This window comes from Watersipora subatra, chromosome 7 (genome assembly GCF_963576615.1).
Source record: "Watersipora subatra chromosome 7, tzWatSuba1.1, whole genome shotgun sequence".
Classification (NCBI taxonomy): domain Eukaryota; kingdom Metazoa; phylum Bryozoa; class Gymnolaemata; order Cheilostomatida; family Watersiporidae; genus Watersipora; species Watersipora subatra.
The window spans coordinates 5,115,538-5,141,279 of record NC_088714.1 but is presented as its reverse complement, the minus strand read 5'-3'; the positions used below and the strand labels follow the sequence as shown (position 1 = coordinate 5,141,279).

At 35.2% G+C, this 25,742-nt stretch overlaps 3 protein-coding genes across 4 annotated transcripts in view; 2 read left to right on the top strand and 1 right to left on the bottom strand.

Moving 5' to 3' along the window:
- Nucleotides 1–5,822, top strand: LOC137400358 (uncharacterized). Its single transcript, XM_068086687.1, has 7 exons — nt 1–109; nt 215–294; nt 961–1,068; nt 3,595–3,863; nt 4,618–4,784; nt 5,428–5,547; nt 5,680–5,822. Exons 1-7 carry the CDS (start codon nt 1–3, stop codon nt 5,820–5,822), a joined length of 996 nt encoding a protein of 331 aa, XP_067942788.1.
- Nucleotides 5,823–8,514: 2,692 nt separating this feature from the next.
- Nucleotides 8,515–22,632, top strand: LOC137400314 (cell growth regulator with RING finger domain protein 1-like). 2 transcript variants are annotated; one of them, XM_068086641.1, is made up of 7 exons: nt 8,515–8,585; nt 14,316–14,450; nt 14,959–15,069; nt 17,126–17,305; nt 18,483–18,585; nt 18,746–18,850; nt 22,132–22,632. In XM_068086641.1, the coding sequence occupies exons 2-7, from the start codon at nt 14,371–14,373 to the stop codon at nt 22,327–22,329; spliced, it is 777 nt and encodes a 258-aa protein (XP_067942742.1). In that variant the 5' UTR covers nt 8,515–8,585; nt 14,316–14,370; the 3' UTR covers nt 22,330–22,632. The 2 variants fall into 2 exon arrangements, with proteins under 2 accessions (XP_067942742.1, XP_067942743.1); XM_068086642.1 differs by lacking the exons at nt 8,515–8,585; nt 14,959–15,069 and having other exon boundaries at nt 14,411–14,450.
- A 611-nt stretch (nt 22,633–23,243) lies between these two features.
- LOC137400357 (uncharacterized) overlaps nt 23,244–25,742 on the bottom strand; it is a 28,369-nt gene continuing 25,870 nt past the window's right edge. Inside the window, exons 26-28 of the mRNA XM_068086685.1 lie at nt 25,132–25,191; nt 24,191–24,369; nt 23,244–23,327 (exon numbers count right to left, since the gene is read on the bottom strand). Coding sequence (XP_067942786.1) covers nt 23,244–23,327; nt 24,191–24,369; nt 25,132–25,191 — 323 coding nt within the window. The remainder of the gene's footprint in view (nt 23,328–24,190; nt 24,370–25,131; nt 25,192–25,742) is intronic.

The following is a 25,742-nucleotide window of genomic DNA, read 5'->3' as shown; positions in this document are numbered from 1 at the left end:
ATGTATTTGTGTTTACTTGCTACCAAGCCAGCAACAGCGCATTTTAAGCAGCTTTGGAAAAATTTGCAACTGACCAAAGAGGTGCAGTTTATCTTACAACTACCAGCAAGTATGTTTGGGGCCTATGCTTATGTGATGTTAGGCCTATTATAAATGTAAGTTATTCAGGGAGTCCTGTTTGTCATTCTACTCTAATTCAACTTTGCTTATGCAGGCTCCCTGGGTGGTGTTCATAAAGCTGAAAGATCATATTTCACATCAGAAGGTTATGCTCGCAGCAACAATAAATATGTCGTATGTTTCAGCCAACTCATACTCACTCAGGCTCTGTAACTCTGAGTCTGATCATCAGGGACCGCCGAGAAAGGAGATGGCTGTAGATAGCCGTTTTCTTATGCCTATGGTGTTTTTATAAAAGCACCTATACTGATCATCCCACTGAACACGTAGCCAGCAGAATAAAACAGGCTTATGGGGGAATATGGGCACTAATTCAGGACTGACAACTGCCAGCTTATCAAACCTGAGAATTGTTATTCACTTTTTTAGTTTTCCTTGTGCCCAGCAGCAGTTGAGCATAAGTTATGTTGTGACATTATTATTTGTGTTCATAAAAATTAAGGCTATTGGAGGGTATGTCAGAAAAGTGTCTTATTGCAGCCACATTTATATACATGTTGTCGTAAACATTTGCTCCGTTTGATTGTCTGACTTAATAATTTAAGTCAGAAGTTTAAGTTCTTAAAATAATGTTTTTACTTTGATAAGGTTTATCATCACCGCTATGTACAATATCTTTAACATACCATGAAATTTTTAGTAAGTGTTTGTCTCAACACACAAAGTAAGTAATGACATTACATGAGGTCGAGTTTTTCAAAACATTCTCTTTTTGCAAATTAAAATAAAAAGGCAAGTAAAAATAATAAAGCATTAAGGCTTTACTGTATACATTTGTAGATGCTCAAGGTAGTCAACTTTACTGAAGAATTCAGTGCCTTTGAGGTTGTTTGCGACTTTGAGATCAGTCTGCACGAAGCAATAAAAGCAGCAGGACCCAATGTAGAAGTATGTGGGTGCTATTTCCACACCCCCAAAGTATTTCTTGAAAGGTTGCAGCTTTTGGTTTGAAATTGGCATACAATAAAGATTGTAATGTACTAGAGATCGTACAAACACTCTCAAGTATAGGATCGTTTTCGCCACATCACGTGATCGGGGCATTGAGTAAGTTGTATTAAATTAATATGATTATTGTAAGGTAGATTTTTGTTGTTATACAATTTTATTAATTTCATTTGAATATTATTTGACATGATAAACATTTGAACAAAAGCTGATGAGCAATTGTGCGCATTAAAAAGTTATTTAAAAGTTAATACACCTGGTTATCGAAAAATGGTGGTGATAGGACTAACGATCAAATCAAGAGTGGAAAGTATTTTACTGATTAATAAGCAAACTACAGTAGAAGTTGTTTAATGCTATAGTAATCAATGCAGTTCTATGCCTGGAAGATTAGCTCTACATAGAGTATTTGGTTAATAGAATCTTACAAAAATATATGAAATGAACGCTTACATTAGTATAAATGGCAATTCTTTACAAGTGGATAGGCATTTTTAAGGCAAAAATTGTATTATTGTAAGTATTACTCATGTATAAGTTCACCCCGCTATTCCAGAATATTTTAGAAGCACTATAACTGTATCGATTGTTGCTATCCGAAAAAAAATATAGCTTTCAAAAGTTTTTTATTCGATATGATAAATAGAGTTCATCGGCATGTTTTAAACGAGGTTTTGGTTGACTCACTTATGATATTGTTTGTGAATGGATCACATGCTAAAACAAAAGTTAAGCATTGCCTGTTCTCAATTGGGTGTGGGCTGCTCAGGAGGTAGTAAAAAAACAAACAGTGCATATCTATAGTCATGTACATATACATACAAAATGAGCTTCATGGTGAATCTGATGATATCGAGTTTTAATAAATAAAAATCATTCAGTATAGTAAACACTTCTATAACTTAAATCTTTACGCTATTTGGAATTTATGTGAAGTTTTTGCTTCGCACACCATAAAAAAATATAACGTAGAGAGTCAAGTCGGGTGAGTTCTCAAATTATCTTCGAATGGCAGCACATCTCACCACACTTGCAAAAGAACAAACCGAATGCATTACTATTAAATATGTATAGCTTCTGTGACATTCTAAATTGTCAAGATAAATCGTCAGATGTGTCGACAAAACTGAGGATAAGGTAGCTGCGCAATTATTCAGAAATACTTGAGGGTGATCAATTGGTGCAGGTGTTACAGTGTCAATCTACCAATCTGAATGTCACGAGTTTTAGTACCACCGAAAGGTATATTTTATACTAACTTTGACCCCTGCATACAGATAGACTACGAACAGGTAGTACCGCTAGTTTTATAATAAAAATATATGTTTTTGCTTTGCTTACTTTTAGATGTCTGAAACATTTGCTATTAGTTTCACTTTGTTGAATAGGCTTTGCTGTTTAGAAAAAATAAGCAAATCGTTGTAAATGAGCATTGTCGCTGCAAATCAATAATACTGCTGACAAATTAAAATGTTGTTTTTTGTATGACTAAGGGGTGAGTTTGGGAAGATATTGGAATGGATTAGGCAATATACATGTAGTTTATTATTCTTATAACGTAAAATCTCTATTATGTAAAGGTTCCTGGAAGCGATTATTTACGTTGTAGGCACACGCCCTATATGTTTTAATCTACAGAGCTCATCATTGATTTCTTAAATATATTTGAGGTATTACTGCCTGCATGGTTATAAAATGCTGCATTATGTACTGAATCAACGAGATCTTTTAAAATTTTCATGAGGCTGCTGAAGACCGTAAGCCTGATTGATCGATGTTTGACTCTTCATTACGTGTACTGGACTATCCGCCTAGTACAATATAGTCTAACTACTATGTCCCACTAACCGTCACCGGAACCACAGTTCTATACAGTCACGTGAAAATTAAATGACTATCCTGATTAAAACACATTAAACAATTAAAAAACGCAAATAATTTGGTGGTTTTATTTATTATATTGAAATTGAATCTTATTAAAAACAATAACTTGTTGCTTCAGATTAGCTTATGCTGATGATAACAGCCCGAGTGTTTGATTTAAAAAGTGTCTTTAGTAATAATATTATTATTTTCTAGTAAATATTACTAGAGACACTGTATTACATATCACTAAATTATGTACATGTACTCCTAATGGAAATGAAAGCCCGTTGGCCAATTATTTTTAGACCGCATCGGCTTATTAGTCAATGGATAAGCACAGAGGGTTCAATCCTTTAGAAAGCTTCTTACACTTATCGCGCTCAAGCGGCTCTGATGAATAACTCCTAGCAAAAGCTTCAGCAGTGGTGAATAATTGCTAACCATCTTATACTTATTACACATTATTGCCTATCATAAAATCTAAGCTAAATGTGCCCTACAATGTATGGTCGCTAATTATTAATAATTATACCATGTTAAAAGTTTTTTGTAATTTTTCCAAATTGCTGCCTGAATTTGAATGACTTTATAAATTTGTAGATGCTCAAGGTTGTCAAGGGCACTGAAGAAATGAATGCTCTGGAGGTTGTTTGTGATTTCGAGATTAGTCTCCACGAAGCGGTAAAATCAGCATGGCCCAATGTAGCAATATGTGGGTGCTATTTCCACTTCACCCAGAGTGTTTCTCGGAAGGTGACAGCGCTTGGTCTGAAATCCGCATACCAGAAAGATTGTAATGTACAAGATATTGTACAAAAGCTATCAAGTATAGGTTTCCTTCCACCACATCACGTGATCGGGGCATTTGAGTGAGTTGTATTAAATTAGCATGACTGTTTAATGAAGATTTTTATTGTTATATATGTTTATTTATTTCATTTGAAATTCCTATAGTAAAAACGTGGTCTGCCTTAACATGATAATCATTTGAACAGTTGAAACTGGGTTGTGAAATGTATATATCCTTGGATAGTCTTCTCAAGTTAAACACCTTTATTAGACAAAGTCCAGGCAACAACTGTTACAGGTGCCATGACTAATTATGCAATGAACTGGCTTATTAAGATATAAATTATCTAAACATACAAGTAGGAGACAATAATGATGTAAGGTCACAGAGAAAGGGTTATAGTACCATTTTCAACATGAACAAATGCTAGTACCATTTTCAACATGAACAAATGCTGATCAGCAGATGTGTGCATTAAAAATTGGTTTAAAAGCAAATAGGCCTGTTTTCTGAAATATGGCATTGATAGGATTAACCATCACTTTATTACTAACGAATATATTGGATGAAACCTTTCATCTGGCTTCTTCAAAAATAATATAACTTATAAGCATAATATAACTTCAGTGTAAATTCAAAGCAACCAAAAAATATGAGCTACCAATTGCCATGAAACAGTTTTACAAAGTACATATTTTGCAAGAGAGCAAATGCAGCAAACGTTTGAGTTCGCCACCTATAAATCCAGCCAAACATCTCATAGTATGATTTCCACCATGCTTCCTCGATGACATCTGAATCCTTAATTAATGTTTTCTCATTTCTTATTGTAGTAGCTTAAAGAGCTCAGTAGCTGTAAGGGAGGCGGCGAAACATTTCCCAGCCATGGAGATGTTACTAGCCTATTTCCATGATACCTTTATACACGGAGTCATTCCAATCAGTGTATGGAATGTATATTTTCGAGACATAAGCACACGGACTAACAACTATGTGGAAGGTGAATATAAAAAGCTGAAACAAATTACAATATCAAAAAACTCAGACATCGTCCTTTACACAATATTAGTGATGCTTGGAAATTCGGCTTCCCCAGTTATTGCATATTGTTTACATTTGTGGAATATGTTGAATCTTGTTAACAAAAATATCTGTCAGCAAAACAATTCTCGCCAGCAGTATGCAGGCAGATTTTTATTCTTAAGACTATATTCTATAATGATACATCATGTGCCAATATCCTTTGATTCTGATTCATATTATTCTGCTGTTTTAACATATTGAAAACCAGCAAAGTTTATTGACACTCAATTTATAATTTTGTCTTCCTCAAAGTAATTAAATAAAAAAGAGAAGCGTTCGAAAAGCCGCTGCCTTCACTACAAACTTTAAGTATTTTACTGCATATGTGCATATCAAACATTACGTAGATGACAGTGCGAATGTGCAGTCCCCAGTATTTAGGTTAAGATCCTAAAAGGCTCGTGAGCATACAGCAATCTGCTGTAAATCAGAAATAAGCTTCCACAAAAAAAATAAAAGCTGTATGCAATTTTTATCCGAAATTTTGGATTAAAAAAGATCATTCGTATAGCTTAATCATACTATGAGTTTATTCTGCAGTGTTTGTCTTTTATGCCTAGCCTGGAACAGCCATTTCAATGACGTCGTTGGAAGGAAGCACCCTTCGATATGGCTTCTCATTTCATGTCTAAAAGATGAAGAAGTGTTGTATAAACAACGAGCCGCAGCTGCTGAAAAAGGTTTGTCTTTTTACGAAAAAATATAGGAACGATCATTATAATCTACCTTCTTTGGCAAACCATATATATATATATATACCCTAAACGCTTTTCAAATGCATTTTTATTTATATGCAATAATTTTCATTTCAGGGAAACTGATAGTTCGCAGGCGCAAAAAGTGGCAGAAGTTAGAAGAACGAATCCAAAAACTCAAGAGACAGCTGGAGCAGGGAAAGCGAACAATAACTAGCTATTGGCGAGCGATAAAATATGCTGTGAATGAAATAATTTAAAATTACCCGCAGTCACTTCATAAAAATCTATTGTATATTGTATTTATCGATTCAGCTGATTGTCAGAGAACACTTTTTGTATGTAAAATTATTTATTAAAAAATAGTTCATACCTGTTGGGGCTCTCAGATGAAATTGCTAGAACAAGATAAAATCCTAAATATATCGGCTATATAATATCCAAATATTCCGTTAGTTACTTGGCTGGTTGTTTATGGTAGATGTTTAAAACACATTTTATTATTATAGTTACATAATATATTATTACATCGATTAGCTCATTTCTTTTATTTAAATTAGGCATGTGAAGAGTAGAACATGTAAAGTAGAAAGAGGAGATGTAAAAACTTTTTTAACAAGCACTTGTTGCAATTTATGGCACTAATGTCACATGAGGATATTTTACCAGTTTCCACTAAATAAATTACTAGACAATGTCATCATTTAGTTGCTAGATATAACTACATGTACTTGGTTCTGTTGCTGCTTTTTTGAAATACCTATTAAGTAAGGAACATAAGCCCTTTGAGTATATTGTGCAATCTCAAGTGAGGAACATAGACCCAAGCAAGTAAAATATGCTCGTTATGATGTGAGGAATATAGGCCCTTTGTGTATATTGCGCAATATTGAGTGAGGAACATAGACCCAAGCAAGTAAAATATGCTCATTATGATGTGAGGAACATAGGCCCTTTGAATACATTGCGCAATCTCAAGTGTGGAACATAGGCCCAAGCAAGTAAAGTATGCCCATTATGATGTGAGGAATATAGGCCCTTTGTGTATATTGCGCAATATTGAGTGAGGAACATAGACCCAAGCAAGTAAAATATGCTCGTTATGATGTGAGGAATATAGGCCCTTTGTGTATATTGCGCAATCTCAAGTGAGGAACATAGACCCAAGCAAGTAAAATATGCTCGTTATGATGTGAGGAATATAGGCCCTTTGTGTACATTGCGCAATCTCAAGTGAGGAACATAGACCCAAGCAAGTAAAATATGCTCATTATGATGTGAGGAATATAGGCCCTTTGAATATATTGAGCAATCTCAAGTGAGGAACATAGTCCCAAGCAAGTAAAATATGCTCGTTATGATGTGAGGAATATAGGCCCTTTGTGTATATTGCGCAATCTCAAGTGAGGAGCATAGGCCCAAGCAAGTAAAGTATGCTCATTATGATGTGAGGAATATAGGCCCTTTGTGTATATTGCGCAATCTCAAATGAGGAACAGACCCAAGCAAGTAAAATATGCTCATTATGATGTGAGAAACATAGGCCCTTTGAGTATATTGCGCAATCTCAAGTGAAGAACATAGACCCATGCAAGTAAATATGCTCATTATGAAGTGAGGAACATAGGCCCTTTAATTATATTGCGCAATCTCGAGTGAGGAACATAGACCCAAGGGAGTATAATATGCTCATTATGAAGTGAGGAACATAGGCCCCTTGATTATATTGCGCAATACGAAGCGAGGAACATAGGCCGAAGCGAGTGTATTGTACAATATCGAGTGAGGCCCTTTGACTATATTGCGCAATATGAAATGGAAATATAGGCCATCATGGTTATTTTTATAAAATAATTGAGTGAGAAACATGGTCCTCATGATGATTTTTATACTATTACTGTGTGAGAAACTTAGGCTTCAATCATTATATTTATATTATTATCGAGTGAGAAATATAGGTCCTCATGATTATATTTGTAGTTAGTTAATCTTCATTGAAATAATATTAATATCAAATATAATATTATTTGCGCTTCTATTTGCAGGCAAAAATAAATATCTTCAATTATATTTCATGAGAAGGAAACTCCCCATCTGTAGGTGAGATTGTCAGATGTAAATAACGAAACGGTTATGTAGAGATGGTAATTACAAGTAGCAAAATAAAATCATACTGGCAGCAAACAGAAATTGCTTCACGGCAAGACTTATATGCAGAGTTTATATACAAGACAATACAGAATATATTGTAATTGTTAATTTAATCACATTATATTAAATAAAATAATTACAAATATAGAATTATATTTGTAATATTTTTGAGTGAGAAACATATACCTTACTGAGTGCATTGCAAAATATTATGTGATGAACATCAGCCCTTGCGAGTATACTGCGCAATATTGAATGAGGAGCATAGGCCTCCATGATTTTATAGATGTTATTATTCAGTGAGGAAGATATGCTTTGATGATTTCATTAACAATCAGCGAGTAACATACGTTTTTTGATTATATTTACAAAATCAAATAATCAGAAAACAGGCTTTAGTTTTTTTTTAATTTAATTATAATACAATCGCTTGGACAACTTATACAGTACGCATTCCTACATAAACTTGTTTATTGTATTCTTGCGTGAGAAACATCGGCAGAGCTAATGTGCTGAGACGAATCATCAGTCACTTTTACGTCCGCAACGTCTAGACAGCAATAAATTTACTGATTGAGCCGTAGCGATTTCCGGAACATAGGGCCTTGCGGAACATAGGGCCTGCGGAACATAGGGCTGTCCCCAAGTCGATCGACCTCAACAGATCGCTTAACCGTAGCTCTAGCACCTATGCTTCCTTATGATTCGCGGCCACAAGACTCTTTCTTTTTGTTGGTGGTTTAACGCTGATCGGGCTACAGTCAATGACATTTAACCGGAAAAGGAAACAGCATGGTTCGACAAAACTTGGACTTTTGCTAAGTTTTAGAAAAGTACTGACGAAACTCAAAATACAATTAAACAAATATCGTGTAAGACACTTTGGGTCTGACTACATGGTATAACACACGCTGGGTTTGACTGTACACACACTATTCAGCTTGTTTGTTTAATTCACGTCGTTACGTTAATTCAGGTCACTCTTCCACAATAGCTTTTTACCAAAGACAATACGAGACCTTAAATTGCAGACCTCTATGTAACATTAATTCATAGATTCTAATTATGAAACCAATTACTGGAACATTGTTTTACAAAGAAAAAATCCATTTGGGTCTAATTGAGGCACGCCCCTTACATCCCTAGGTGGTTTAGCGTGAAGAATCCTACGAGGTAATACTTTTTAACCGTGCATACTAAAAAGACTACTTACCTTGATCATGCCGCTACTGACAGTTACATACAACTGTCAGTAGCGGCATGTTGCGTTACTTACTTACTTGATAGTAATAGTACACTTGTAATTAGCTTTAGAGGCTTTGAGAAAGTGCCTCAGAAGTAACACTTTGGTTAAGCTTTTGGTTCACCTAGATTCCAGCATTAAGCTGAATTATGTTTCAGTCTGAGATTTTAGTCTTAAGTCCAACAGTTTTGGGTAAGAAACTGTCATGAAAGAGGCGAGTCATGGCATATATTGATGTTGGTTCACTATGGGCAGCAGCACGTGTGATTACAGAAGTATCCTTTCTGTCAGTAGTAAGCTCATCATAAGCAGAAGCTAGAACATTATGCTTACTTTCATGTGATAGGATCTTCATCAGTAAAGTTACTCTATGGTTTTTTCTTCTGGATTCAAGCGATTGTAAACCTAGCTTTTCACGGGTGTTGCTGACACTATCTCTACCTTTAAGATTGGCTATGAATCGTGTTGCCCGGTTTTGAACCATTGTTGATGTTATTTTAAGAAACATTGCATGTTATTACGTTAGGAAGGATGGAGTAGCGGTAGTAATCAAAGATGACAGGAAAGATTAGCGTGAAGAAAACTGAATAAAAGATGTTATTAGCCTAAATTTGTAATGTCGCAGCAAACATAGTGAAAAGTTTAGAAACAATGTTTGGTACTGTGCATTCCGACATCCAGGTTTCATTGCCTCATGATATGTAGTTGGGAGTTACAATTGGAGACCTTTTTCCAATCAGCATGCTCTGTGTCTCTGAGCATAGAAGCAATCACAGTCTTTCTTGCTCTAGCCACTTCTGGCACTAAACCAGCCTTCATCTTGGTGAAGGCGTTGCTTTTTAAGCCTTGCTATTGCAGTCAGACAACTTTTTATTCTCTGGCTACCACTGAGATCCTTATGTTGCTTACTCATCCAGCTTTTCTCACTGAAGCCCACTGCAAGTGCCAATTGACATTCTTGCCCAAGATCTCCACTTACAAGCATTGCTAAAGCCAATCCAGCAGTTTACCATAGAAAGTAGAAAATGGTAAATTTACAATTACACGGCAAGTCGCCCTCTAGTAGCCTGGCAACCAAAATTAGATTATTTTTCAACTCTTTAAACATAAGATGTTTGCTTTTCATTACAAAGGCCAGTTTTTGACATTGAATTGACATATTAAAGTCTAAAGATGACCTTACATTTACTGTCAATAATGTCAAGCTAGTACTTTAATAGCACAATTTTTATTTTATAATAGCACATACATGTAGTAGTAAAAAAAGTTTAGTTTTCCGCGAATTGCTATTTAAAGGAGCCACGGCTGTAGTCATTTATCCGTAGTCATTTAGCTATAGTCATTTAGCTGTAGTTATGGTTGCTCTCTTTGATTTCACAGAATGACCAATTTGAAGTTTAGATGTTAATCTTGTAACCACTAGCGGTTATTCTAGGAATCGGGTTGCACCCTGTTTTTGCACCAGGCACTTGAGATCACTAGTTACTGCTTCCCATCAATAGCATTAGAATCTTCCTTTAATAATTCGAGTTAACAATCTGCTTGCCCCAAAAATTATTCTCTGAAACAGTAATCCTAATCCATTTGCCACAGTTTTGAAAACATGTAACACTTTTCAAATTGATAGCAACTTGGCATGTTACAGATGAGAATGTTTTGTTGTAGTTGAGCAGTTTGTTGACTACATTCAATACCGCTTTTAGTGTTTGTCTCCTTTTACCCCCTAAGTTCAGTTTATATATTTAATGAGTGTGTAAAATATCATATCATCGACATTGATTTCTTCGTTGATCACCATAATTGAGAATAGCAGGAATTCATTGCAAAGATCGCATATAACATAAAGTAGCCAAAAATCCAATGTTTGTCTTAAAGTATATAATGTTTATATATTGCTTCAAGTAGTAAAAAGATTAGTGCCATTCATCAGAATTTAGAAAATATTTTGCTTACTCAATACATTAAAAAACTTGTACATTTGCTTTAGCATGCAAAAATTTTAGCATACAAGCAAACCTGTGAACTTATTTACCTCATACGTAGAGTATTAACTGAACTTATTCACCTTATACGTAGAGTATTAACTGAACTTATTCACCTCATATGTAGAGTATTGACTGAACTTATTCACCTCATATGTAGAGTATTAACTGTACTTATTCACCTCATATGTAGAGTATTAACTGAACTTATTCACCTCATATGTAGAGTATTGACTGAACTTATTCACCTCATATGTAGAGTATTGACTGAACTTATTCACCTCATATGTAGAGTATTAACTGAACTTATTCACCTCATATGTAGAGTATTAACTGAACTTATTCACCTCATTTGTAGAGTATTAACTGTACTTATTCACCTCATATGTAGAGTATTAACTGTACTTATTCACCTCATATGTAGAGTATTAACTGTACTTATTCACCTCATATGTAGAGTATTGACTGAACTTATTCACCTCATATGTAGAGTATTAACTGTACTTATTCACCTCATATGTAGAGTATTAACTGAACTTATTCACCTCATATGTAGAGTATTGACTGAACTTATTCACCTCATATGTAGAGTATTAACTGAACTTATTCACCTCATATGTAGAGTATTAACTGTACTTATTTACCTCATATGTAGAGTATTAACTGAACTTATTCACCTCATATGTAGAGTATTAACTGAACTTATTCACCTCATATGTAGAGTATTAACTGAACTTATTCACCTCATTTGTAGAGTATTAACTGTACTTATTCACCTCATATGTAGAGTATTAACTGTACTTATTCACCTCATATGTAGAGTATTGACTGAATTTATTCACCTCATATGTAGAGTATTAACTGTACTTATTCACCTCATATGTAGAGTATTGACTGAACTTATTCACCTCATATGTAGAGTATTAACTGAACTTATTCACCTTATATGTAGAGTATTAACTGTACTTATTCACCTCATATGTAGAGTATTAACTGAACTTATTCACCTCATATGTAGAGTATTGACTGAACTTATTCACCTCATATGTAGATTATTGACTACTTATTCAGCTCATATTTAGAGCATCAACTGAATGTGATATTTCACCCCTTTTTGGTGTGGTATAAGTTTGGTTTGAAACTGCAGAACAATGTAGTCAGTTTATCTATTCAGCACCATGACTCACAATTTCTGCATTGACTTAGACAGAATGATGAAATAGTATTTTTGGGGAATGTTTTTGAGTTACCTGAGAACATAGGTGGCTGGCTGGATACAGTGTATACAGGGATTACTATGATGTTACAAGCTCATTCATGGTGATATACATAACAAAATAATGCTATCAAGTGACTATTGATAGTTTACAGTTTTCAGCAACATTTTACTAGTGATTAAATTACCTACTACATTGTCCTGAACTTCAGTGTTATCACAATTGAAAATTTGAAGGGTCTGCTGTTTGGGATTTCTAATTTATGGTATATCACAGTAAATTAGTGATAATAAAATAGGTAATTGCAAACTACTTGTTTTAAACTTGACAATAGTTGTTAGACATTTTAATTTCAGCATTTAATTTTTGCGTTTTAACGTTTAGACTACTTACACCATAGGATTAATCGCAAGATACAGAGCAACCTAATCAACTATTCTTCCCAATACTCCTGAAATATTCGAACTAGATTGATATTTACTTTTCACCATGGTTAGCTGACCCAAAAAGCGACCTGATTTTTAAAAATCCTCTGTTTTCTTAAAAATAATTTTTTTATTCCGGGATACAAGACTATATAGCCTGTTTAAGAGGTCAAGGTTTCATGCATTGTTCTTGCTCACTGCTAGCTATCAAATTAACCTGTCAGTTAGAAGCTTATGTTCACCATGCTTTAACTTGGCATCATGAATCAAACTCATTATCATGTCCAAGTATAAGTGACAAGTTGTGCTGCAGGTAAAATACAGTGTGCGTATTTTAATAGGTGTAATGAGTATGTGCACAATTATTTCATAGTATGACAAATAGGCCTTGTGATGTAGGGGATAGCATGCCCGTCTGTGGACAGGGAGATTCTGAGTCGAACTCCAGTATGAACTGGTTTTTTTGCGTTTCTTTAACTTTATTGCTACAACTGGACACGCGAGCCCTGTGAGTTCACATTTATATATATACTAGCCGTGCCACCCGGCGTTGCTCGGGTAATAGAAAAGTCTTTGGACAGAAAATGGATTTGTATTTACCATATAACAACCTTTGCCATTCTAACTATCAAACTACATATCATGAGAAAAGTTTTTTGTCTTATATACAATGAGAAGTAGTGAGAGTTTTAGCTATTAGCCAGTTTAATAATGTGAGCGAACAGCTTCTCGTGACGTTATGCTATGACTCGCATCATACGCAAAGCAGTTAGGTATTTGCTCTTATATAATGACTTACATTGGCAAGCTAGCATTTCGATTTCTGTAGTCTAGTGGGTAAGGCGTGTGACTGACTAATGGCAGGGTCCGAGATTGAATCTTCTTCGGTACGGAATATTTATTCCAAGATTTTAAGATCTATAGCCGGACAATCATTCCTACAAACCTACATACGACGAACTTTGAGAAATATATATATAGATAGGTGTACTCATAAGACAGTAACGTGTCTATATGTATGGAATTGCAGAACAGTGACGTGTATATATATACATATATATATTTGCAGAACAATTATGTGTATATATGTATTTGTAGAACAGTTATGTGTATATATGTATTTGTAAAACAATTATGTGTATACGTATATGTATTTGTAGAACAGTTGCATGTGTATACGTATATGCAGAGCAGTTTCCTGTATATGTACTTGTAGGACAGCTATGTTTGTATATGTATTTATGAAACAGTTGCATGCGTATACCTATTAGTGTTTGTATTTTCATGTTAAGATGGTTGTTTCTTGGGTGTTCCACTGATAGAACTTGTAAGAAAAGTTATAAAGTATAAATATGACAAGAGTGGTATGATGGACTTCAATAATATAAGTTCTAAGTTTAACCACATGCAAAATTAGTTCGCATTGTTCAAGCACCTGTTCACCCTGTTCAAGTACCTGTTTACACTGTTCAAGCACCTGTTTACATTGTTCAAGCATAATGCGCTGAACTGTGCACAGCGCGAAGTAGTAAAGTGCATGTTTCATTAGCAAATCATGTTTGTAGTATCCGCAGTTGTGCCTGATTTGTGCTACCTCAATGCATTATCACTATTTAGAGTGTCTTTCCCATTTAAGGCCAGCCATATTATGAACAGGAATTATCAGTGAGCTCTAAAGCTGCTGGCATATTTATGATGTAATATATTTTCAAATTTAGATTCCATTTTGTTTTAGTTTTTAACAGCTGCTGGCGAGTTATTAGTCACTGACAAGATCTTTGCATCACACTATGTTCCTTGAATTAGATGATGGTATCTATATATCACTGATGCTCATTAGTTCTTTAATGGTTGTTCTCTTATGGAGAAGGTAAGAACTTAAATTAATTAGATTTTTGTATTAATACTCTGAAGTTTGAAGTTCATATTATTTAAATATGTTTTAAATATTATTTAAATAAAGCTCAAAGTCGATAATATTTGAATCTGTTAAGGTTTGGGTGACCTGATGGTAACAAACTAAGATCATATGTTCAAGTTGTATATTGCAAATGACCTTCAGTTGTTGTCAGACATTTACTGTCACAAAGGTAACAAACAGTCTTTATAACATGAGCTTGCTAGCAGATTGTTAGTTGAATAATATTGCTGTACAACCTAGTATATTAACTTGTCAGTTAGTATGCTCTTAACTTTTTATTGTGTTATTGTAGACTGAATATACATGAGAATAATACTAAAACTATATACTGTAATTATATAGTATGTCTCTCTAAGTGAACATACATATACTATATAGTTGTAATGCTATGTTTAGATAGAGTGACATGTTATGGAATGTTTTGTTGTAGTGTTATTATACATAATAATTTGTTTAGATGGGGTGACACGATGATGGAGTGGTTTGCTGATGGCAACAATTTGAACCAACCTGGGCCCTACAGCATTCCTGTCAATAAATTAGAGATTCCTTTTAGCATTAAAATTAGGTATAAATCTCTTCTCATTTTCTGCATATATTATTTGCTTTTCTTTGCATATAGATGACGACTAGCATACATCTATATAGATGACTACTAGTATACATACATATAGATGACTACTAGTATACATACATATAGATGACTACTAATATACATACATATAGATGACTACTAATATACATACATATAGATGACTACTAGTATACATACATATAGATGACTACTAGTATACATGCATATAGATGACTACTAGTATACATGCATATAGATGACTACTAGTATACATACATATAGATGACTACTAGTATACATACATATAGATGACTACTAGTATACATACATATAGATGACTACTAGTATACATCCATATAGATGACTACTAGTATACATACATATAGATAACTACTAGTATACATACATATAGATGTCTACTAGTATACATACATATAGAAGACTACTACTATACATCCATATAGATGACTACTAGTATACATACATATAGATCACTACTAGTATACATACATATAGATGTCTACTAGTATACATACATATAGATGACTACTAGTATACATCCATATAGATGACTACTAGTATACATACATATAGATGTCTACTAGTATACATCTATATAGATGACTACTAGTATACATACATATAGATTACTACTAGTATACATCCAGCTATATATGATTGCTAATATACATCCATATAGATGACTACTAGTATACTTCTTTATAGATGTCTACTAGTATACATACATATAGATGACTACTAGTATACATACATATAGATGTCTACTAGTATACATACATATAGATGACTACTAGTATACATCCATATAGATGACTACTAGTATACATACATATAGATGACTACTAGTATACATCCATATAGATTACTACTAGTATACATCCAGCTATAGATGATTGCTAATATACATCCATATAGATGACTACTAGTATACAACTATATAGATGACTACTAGTATACATGCATATAGATGACTACTAGTATACATACATATAGATGACTACTAGTATACATCCAGCTATAGATGATTGCTAATATACATCCATATAGATGACTACTAGTATACATCTATATAGATGACTACTAGTATACATGCATATAGATGACTACTAGTATACATACATATAGATGACTACTAGTATACATACATATAGATGACCCCTAGTATACATCCATATAGATGACTACTAGTATACATCTATATAGATGACTACTAGTATATATACATATAGATGGCTACTAGTATACATACATATAGATGACTACTAGTATACATCCATATAGATGACTACTAGTATACATGCATATAGATGACTACTAGTATACATCCATATAGATTACTACTAGTATACATCCAGCTATAGATGATTGCTAATATACATCCATATAGATGACTACTAGTATACATCTATATAGATGTCTACTAGTATACATACATATAGATTACTACTAGTATACATACATATAGATGACTACTAGTATACATACATATAGATGACTACTAGTATACATCCATATAGATTACTACTAGTATACATCCAGCTATAGATGATTGCTAATATACATCCATATAGATGACTACTAGTATACATCTATATAGATGTCTACTAGTGTACATACATATAGATGACTACTGGTATAATTATGTGTTATAAAGTTCGCTAGCTTAGATGCATGTATTTAAAGAGGTACTTTGCATTAACTTCCCGCGTTCGATAATGCATTGTATTGATTGATATTGCATTGTATTGATATTGCATTGTATTGATGATGCACTGTATTGATAATGGTCATTCGGTATTTTTCTGTCACCTCATTTGTCTTTTCTTTTTATATAGTCAGGTAATTCTCTAGCAATTGTCGATCTTTGCCAGTTTTCTCCCTCCCTTTCTGTTTTTTATCCTTTTAGTTAGTCAAATTCACAATTACCGTAATACCTCTATTTGACTGCCACTTCAAAAGAAGTGCCAGAAATAGAACACCATTGCGTTTAAATATAGGTTTTACAGTATATTTCCTTTACATTGTTTAGCGATGACCGCAAACAGCTTTCTATTATCTCTCTCACCACCCATTGGCGTGTTCATACATACAAAGACATAGCGATATCCACGGTTCTGACAGACATGCTACAGTCTTGCAGTAATGAAGATTACTTACGGCTGCTCGAAGACTGCGATAGTCAGGCAAATAATGTGACAGAATATGACAGGTATTGTACAAGATATGATTATAATTTCATGACATACTGATTGTATTGTAGCCAGTGGCTACGCAGATTCTGATGTTTAGCATCAATACATGGCTGGCGAGTTCCACACTTCCGACTGTATCAGGACTTAGATCTGTATTGCGTTGCTTTTTTATAATACTTTTGCTTTGGCTCTCCCATTGGCTAATTATCCCAGCTCTGTTGGTGATTTTTGCGCTTAAAAAATTACCAGAAATTACAAACCTTCCATTGTGATAGGGTTTTGACTCAATTGATACGAAAAACAGCTAAAACACGCAAAGCTGATGCAGAATTTTTTTGATCATACACAAACAGCACAGACATTGATAAGTAACAAAAATGTATGAAACATGGCAATGGAAACATTATTATGCATGCACACCCTGTGGAACTAAAGTATTGGAGCAACTTTTCTGTCAAACATCAGTTCTTTAAAGCGTTAGTTAACTACGGCTTTACCTGGAAGTTGAATTGATCATCACGAACCTAGATCTGTCTTACTGGCCTTTTGTGTTGTGTCTTCAAACATAATTATTCAGGTTTTGTGTGCATTTCGTTGTATATTATTCAAGTGTATGTATGTCATGTTATACGCGTGTTGTTAGTATGTCATGTTATACAGGTGTTTGTATGTCATGTTATACAGGTGTTAGCATGGTCATGATATATAGGTGTTTGTATGTCATGTTATACAGGTGTTTATATGTCATGATATGTAGGTGTTTGTATGTCATGTTATACAGATGATTGTATATCATCTTATACACAGGCTTGTGCTATACACCAGTTTGTAATGATTATACATTCATCACTTTCCCCTTTGATGAGAAGATAGAGTTTTTCTGCCGTATATACTCTACAAGCTTATCAAAACGCTGTTGAATTGCTATGATGGAAGTTAAAGAGGATCCAAGTGTTTAAGATAAATGATTACGATGTCATTTGTACTTTATATTAGTAGTTTACACTGTTCTTTTTTTGCAGTTTTAAAGCTTATCACATTGCAGGCTTCTACAGTCATAGCAACTGATTTGTTTGTATGGTGTTTGTGGTAATTTACTTAGGTTTCTGTATAATATGCAATTTTTATGTCGGAGGAGAAGAAGACGACGCATCAAGTAGGTTAACTGGAAATGTTTACTCTCACTGTTTGCAGCCCTGAAACCCACACTATACAGCTGTCACCTCGGGAAAGCAGCGTTGATAGAAGTGAACCAAGAGCCACTTATCCATTAGTTTTAGCTGCCACAGATGCCCAGGTATCTCTTATAAGAGTTCAATCACCTTGTGCACTGTCACTCTCGGCAGTATTCTAGATTCTTCTTTAGCAACTCGATGAAAGTTGTCATTGAATCAGTATGTAACTCGTTTAGTTGGGTATTTTAGATGGTACGAGCCATTTGGGTGATTTTCTTGTAGAAAACTTTGCTCTGTCTTGTGCACATTGCTGATAATGCGGTGCCCACAAGCTATATAATAGCCCAGTTCTACAGAGATCCTTCTGGAATCTTTCACCGCCTCACGGTTTGTGTTTATATCATTTATATACCTGAAGGTTTACCATATCTTTTTCCATGACAAACATAAATTTTTTGTTTGCTAGTAAAAGTTTGTTTGTCCATAGAGTTTAGCAGAATCATAGCGCCATCATGGAAGAGGGTTTTTGCAATTTTCAACTATCAATTTGACTTATAAATATTTTATTTAAACGTAGCAGAGTCAACCAGGTTGTGATGCTGGTTTACTCTGCTGAGGATGGTGGTTGTGGGTCATTGACCTTCAAGAAGCAGTCTGTAAAAATCACTTTAAATCATGTAGGTGACACTACTTCAAACTTAAATTCTATTAATTTACGTGTGATTTACGTGTTCACTAGGTCGAAACAGAATGTCATTTTCTTTTGTTATAGGATATATTGTAGGTGGACTGTGTAATGTTTAGGTAAGCAAGTTTTCCACAAATTGAAGTTAATTCGCATAGAAATATAGTGGACTATTCTTAATAGTCCAAACTATATAACTGTTCTTCAGACAAAAGAAAGGAAGCATATAACAACTCAGCTCTGACTTTCTTCGACGTAATCCTTTGCAGAAAAAGTTTTATAGTTTGTTTTGAAAACTTTCAGCGAGCTGCGAGTATTAACAGTCAATGTAAGGTAATGAAAACGTTAAAAGACTGTGGCAGGCATATTGTAGTAGTAGTAGTACTAGTAGTAGTAGTAGTTTGAGCAACAACAATTAGTTTAGAACATTCGTAACAAACCCAGTTGACTCGCGTTTTGCCTGTTTTTGCTATTTCTATCTTGCGGATGATACAAACTTGAAGATCAACCGCTTCATAGAAACATAGCGACTGTTGGCATGGAAACATAGTGACTGTTGGCATGGAAACATAGTGACTGTTGGCATGGAAACATAGTGACTGTTGGCAGGGAAACATAGTGACAGTTGGCATGGAAACATAGTGACTGTTGGCATGGAAACATAGTGACTGTTGGCATGGAAACATAGTGACTGTTGGCATGAAAACATAGTGACTGTTGGCATGGAAACATAGTGACTGTTGGCATGGAAACATGGTGAGTGATCTCAACAAGGAAGTTGGTACAGACCATTAGCAAGTCCTTCAGGCTCTACTGGCTTATGTATTGCTCTCTTTCAACAATCCTTGATTTATTGATCTATTAGTACTGTCACTGCCACGACTGCTGTTGGTCTTGGGATGAGGCTGAATCAATGCACTTCCAATTTTATGAGTTTTTTAACAAACTTCAAAGCTTGCTACATTTTTCAAGTTTTGCATGATTGTTGTTCACGGTAATCTATGAAAAATATTTACTGTTTTGTTTACATCTTGAATGAGTCTCTGGTACCCTTTATAATTAGCACATCTATAATGGCAATCAGTATAAATAAATCCCACATTGTCATTGCATGGATGTTTGTGTGGGTGGTTGGGTGTGTTTGTGGGTGGGTGTGTGGGTGGGTATGTGGGTGTGTAAGTGTGTATGTGAGTGGGTGTGTATGTGGGTGGGTGTGTATGTGGGTGTGTGTATGTGGGTGGGTGTGTAAGTGTGTATGTGGGTGGGTGTGTAAGTGTGTATGTGGGTGGGTGTGTATGTGGGTGGATGTGTATGTGGGTGGGTGTGTATGTGGGTGTATGTATATGTGGGTGGGTGTGTGTGTATGTGGGTGGGTGTGTGCGTATGTGGGTGTGTGTGTGTGTGTGTGCGTATGTGGGTGTGTGTGTGTATGTGGGTGTGTGTATGTAGGTGGGTGTGTGTGTATGTGGGTGGGTGTGTGTGTGTGTGTATACATGTATGTATGGGTGTGTGTGTAAAAAAACATACAGTCCGCGTAAATGCTATGTGTTCCCACATTTTTTTGGTCGATCTCATCCAAACATCACACACACTTGCTCCATGCCTTCCGCCAGGTCGCTACAAATATTTGGTTTCAAAATTCCGTCTAGTTCCCGAAAACCAGCCTCTTGAAGACCCACCTGCAGGCTTTCTGATTAAAATTTTAAAATCTATGGCGTTGCCAGGCTTACTGCTAGTAACTAGTAACCCTCTACTATTGTTTTCTAACCGCTGCTCTCTCACAGGCGTAGGTTTACCTGTGTCCAATCAGCAAACTGCTGGTTCAGATTACCTATAGTTCAGACTAGCATCGCTGGGCTTGTATCTTATGTTGTTATTCTTTCCAGAAACATTCAATGCAGTAAAAAGTAGGGTAATCTGAAGTAAGAAAGGAGTAAGCTGTATTACACTGACCTTAACACATGACAATTTAGTCTCTTGTTCTTGTTTGAGTGAATCGGGGTTCTGAGGTCATGAGAAATATTATGTTTACTAGTACCCTTGCAGTTTAGTGGGTTGTGAGAGATCGTTAGGTGTGTCAATAAAGCACAAGGAATAAGTATGTGCATAACTATTTCATGAAGGTGAATGATTAGTGCAGTTGGTAACCGGCTGGGCTACTAACCCCTGAGCTACTAACCCCTGAGCTACTAGCCGCTGGGCTACTAGCCGCTGGGCTATTAGCCGCTGGGCTACTAGCAGCTGGGCTACTAGCCGCTGGGCTACCAGCCGCTGGGCTACCAGCCGCTGGGCTACTAGTCGCTGGGCTACTAGCCGCTGGGCCACTAGCCGCTGGGCTACTAGCCGTGGGGCTACTAGTCGCTGGGCTACTAGCTGCTTGGCTACTAGCCGTGGGGCTACTAGTCGCTGGGCTATTAGCCGTGGGGCTACTAGTCGCTGGGCTACTAGCCGCTTGGTTACTAGCCGCTGGGCTACTAGCCGCTGGGCTACTAAACCAAATGTCGGGAGTTTGAATCCTGCATGTTGCAATATTTTTCCTTTCAACTTTCATTTATGGCTTTAGACAGACGAACGGACACGGCTCTTATTATAGTAAGGACTAGTACGGTGGCAGTATTGTGTGCTGTAAGAAATCATCATATGTAACAACTATGTGCACAATTATTCCACTCCACAGCAAGGCAGTCGAGTGGTGCAGTTGATAGTGTGCATGGCTGTTAAGCCAAATTTTCAAGTTCAATTCTCATGCGATGCTTTTTTTTTATCCTCTAAACGTGGCTTCAGTTGGACGGAAGAACACAGCAATTGGCAATTGTTATATTAAAGATTCTTCTATTGAACAAAACTTTGGAGCCGTGTATTGGAAAAAGTTCAACTTGCTCGTGCTTTATACTAAATTGTTCACTGCTATAGAGACGCAGACAAACTGTCTATGTCTATGTGGAATTCTTATCCATAGTTATCTCAAACCTTTGTTTTACAGAATCTGTTCACAAGTAGCTCCGAGGTAGAAGAGGAATGTTCAGTCTGTCTGACCAACACTGCTTCCTGTTTCGTACTCCCGTGTCGTCACAAGTGCATTTGTGATTCTTGTGTGCAAAGGCTCCAGTACTGTCCTGTATGTCGTGCACACATTTGTTCTTATGCAAATACTCAAGCTGCCCAGCATTCGGAACTCTAAGAAACTTAAGTGCACTGTTTGGGTTTCAGATCTTGATGAACTGTACTTGGTGGTTTGTCTACCATCAAATGGTGTTTTGCATGATCATTGTAGGTCGTCATAAATTGCATTTTTACTTCATGTTCTGTTTTATAATTATGACAACCCTATGTGATAATAAAAATGGAGAGATGAACAATTAAGTTAATGCTTATGGTATTCATGGTAATTGAAGAGTTACTCTCATCAAGTTTAAAAATAATTTATCAGAAAATCTCTATACTTTGCAATCATTTGAGGTTTTGTTGTTTGAGGTTATCTGACTGCCAGGATGTTTCGAGTTTAAAATCGACAAAAATTTATCACGGTTAAATGCTCAGAAAACTGCTCTAAAACTCAAGTCAGTATTCAGGTTTTTTGTTTGTTTCTCCTATTATGACATCGGTTAAGTTAAAATGCAGTCTTACGCATTTCTGTTGACATATATTTTATTTGTATTTGTTAATGGTTGTTAAAATAAAACTTTAAATATAGCCTCAAAGACATGTTTATATAGATGTTTCAACCAATTTAAAGATAGGTTGGTTAGAAATTGTCCGACTTTCCTCACTAAATGCTGTGCAAACATAGAAGTACCTGATGAGAATATATATTTGTCACTTATAAACAACATGCATGACTACTGTCGTCACTTTTTTGAAAGGTTCAGGTGTGTATTTTTTTCAGCGATCAAATTTTACAGATTTTAATCTTGAAACATCCTGGCAGTCAGATCACCTCAAATAACAAACAAAATCCCAAATGATAGCAAAGTATCTAAGTTTTCTGATAAAATATTTTAATATTTCATGTGAGTGACCCTAGTTTATTCTTGGGAGTGTTTCATCAGAACAACTGTAGTTTGTAACACTTACTCTATTACTTACTGTGCTGCTTCAGTATGGATTCTTTGGAGGAGTAAGTACAGAGCACTTCCTGTCTATCAGTCTCAGACTTTGAACTTTAAAAGTTTTATTAAACTACAATACAGTAAAAATATAGGTTGGAAAGGTATAATTACATTGATTTTAATTGGAACTGTTAAAATAGCCAGTTTTGTCTCTGCTAGTCATTCTGTTTTGGAGCAGTGAAGCCTATTCATATGGCTGTCTTTTAGAGATTCTTAGAGATTCTATATGCTCGATGCTAACAGCTGACTCCAGATGTATATGTTAGTCTATCTATCGCGGCCGAACCTTCCACTCTGCTTCCTCGAGCTGCATATTCTATCGTTATCTATAAAATTATATTTGTCATGGATGAGTATATTCAGTAACTATCCCAATACATGGCTTAATAGCACAAATATATTCAAAGGTTTATACATTGAGTTTCATTACTGGGCATGCGAGAGCCTGCGATTGGTTAGAAACAAGCAAATGAGATCGCTTTGTTTTTATCCAATTAAACTATATTTAATGCAAAGGAGTTGTCTTCTTCAAGCATTCAATTCTTCAGATATATATTTTGGCCGTTTATTTAAAAAACATTGAGTCTGTATGAAAGGTGTATTCAAGGAAATTTCTACCTAAAGTAGCATTTACTTTGGAATTTAATAGATTTTACAACTCTATTAAGATTGCCGTTATATACACACAAGCAGGCAATATGAATGCAGTGAGCAGATTTCAGCCAGCTAAAGGTGGGTATAAATATATGTAAACCTAAACATCTATATAAGGAATAATAAGGCAACAATATGAAGGAATAACTTGCTTGCTGGCAGCAAGCTATGCTTAGTGCCAGCAAGCAACCCACACGTACAAAGTATTCCTTTACATAGATGTTATTTTAGAGAAAGTCAAAGGACGGTAGCGTATGGAAGCCATTACAAGCAACATACCTGAGGTCCACCAGCTGAAGGTGGTATATCAATGGTCACCCGATGAGTCCTCCATATTGCCTGTTTGTTTCTGAACTGACTGAAGGCCACTCTGTTGTTGAGTGCAGTTTTTACTAGAAGTTGCCCAGATCTCCGGCTCCTCACCATGAAGAGTGAGAACTCTAAGCATCCTCTACCCACTGTTAAATGAAATACAAACATTGAGAAGAAGGACTCGCTAGAAAGGCTCTGCTTGATTTTATTAAGTGGAACGGAAGTTCGATATAGAGATCTTTCAAACTGCTATGCAAGTTAGATAAATTACATAAAAAGTTGAAGATACTAAATTACCATTTGTACTAACAATACTGGCTATGACAAGCTAACAGGGCCCATATATTTAACATTCTCACTATTTGGTCGACTTATTTCTGGTTTCCTTTATGATTGTAACACAATGGTAGATAATATGTGGTGCTGGTAATGCCAGTTCTCTAATGGCATGCTGTTATAGGACTACGAACTTAGGTGAGTTGATATACTGTTTGACGTAAACACATTATATATATACACATTACATATATGATACACTTATATATTTTATATAGATATATACACATTACACATATGATACACTTATATATATATATATATACACATTACATATATGATACACTTATATATATATATGTGTGGGTGTGTGCGTGCGTGTGTGTGCGTGTGTGTGCGTGTGTGTGCGTGTGTGTGTGTGTAAACGCATTAGCCATTTAACCTATTCCAACATTCCAGTTATGTATACACATATGTATATATATATATATGTATACACATATATATATGTATACACATTATACATATGTATACACATTATATATAATTATTATACACATATGTATTATACACATTATATGGTATATTATACAAACTGTATATTCTTAAGAGCAAACTGTGATAGAACCCACCTGTCAATGACTTTAGTATCAGTGTTTTTGGGGCTCCAGCAGCGAAGATATAGTTGGATCCTAAAACCAATCAAATGTGAGATTATTTGGCAAAGGTTTATCTCTATTACTCATGATTCAATCTGTTTATTGGAAGGAAAACTGAGAGACAGAAAAGACTCAAGATGCACAAGAGAAGAGTTTGTATGGTGTACTGATCACAAGCTGGTTTTCTTCAAAAGGGCATAAATATACCTTCTGGAGTAAAGTTTGAGCAGACATTGAAATGTTCATAACATGATTTTGGTTGCAAAACTTGATTTTCTTGAGCTGAGTGCAATGAAGGTAAAGCATGTGAGAAATGAAGTCATTTGTTAGTTTAACTTATCATGGATGAGATATTGTTGTCAATGAGTGATTCCATATTTGGACATTTATTATGAGTAACATATTATAGTATATTAGTATATATATTATTATTTATTTATGAGTAACATAGAAAATAGTGAAACATGTGGGATGAAACACAAGATTATGTGAGAAACGTTACTCCTCTTTGAGAGTGGCTTATTGTGGCGAGAGCCAGACGGCCTTGTGTCCAAACTAGCCTGTTGACTCGGCTTCGCTAGACT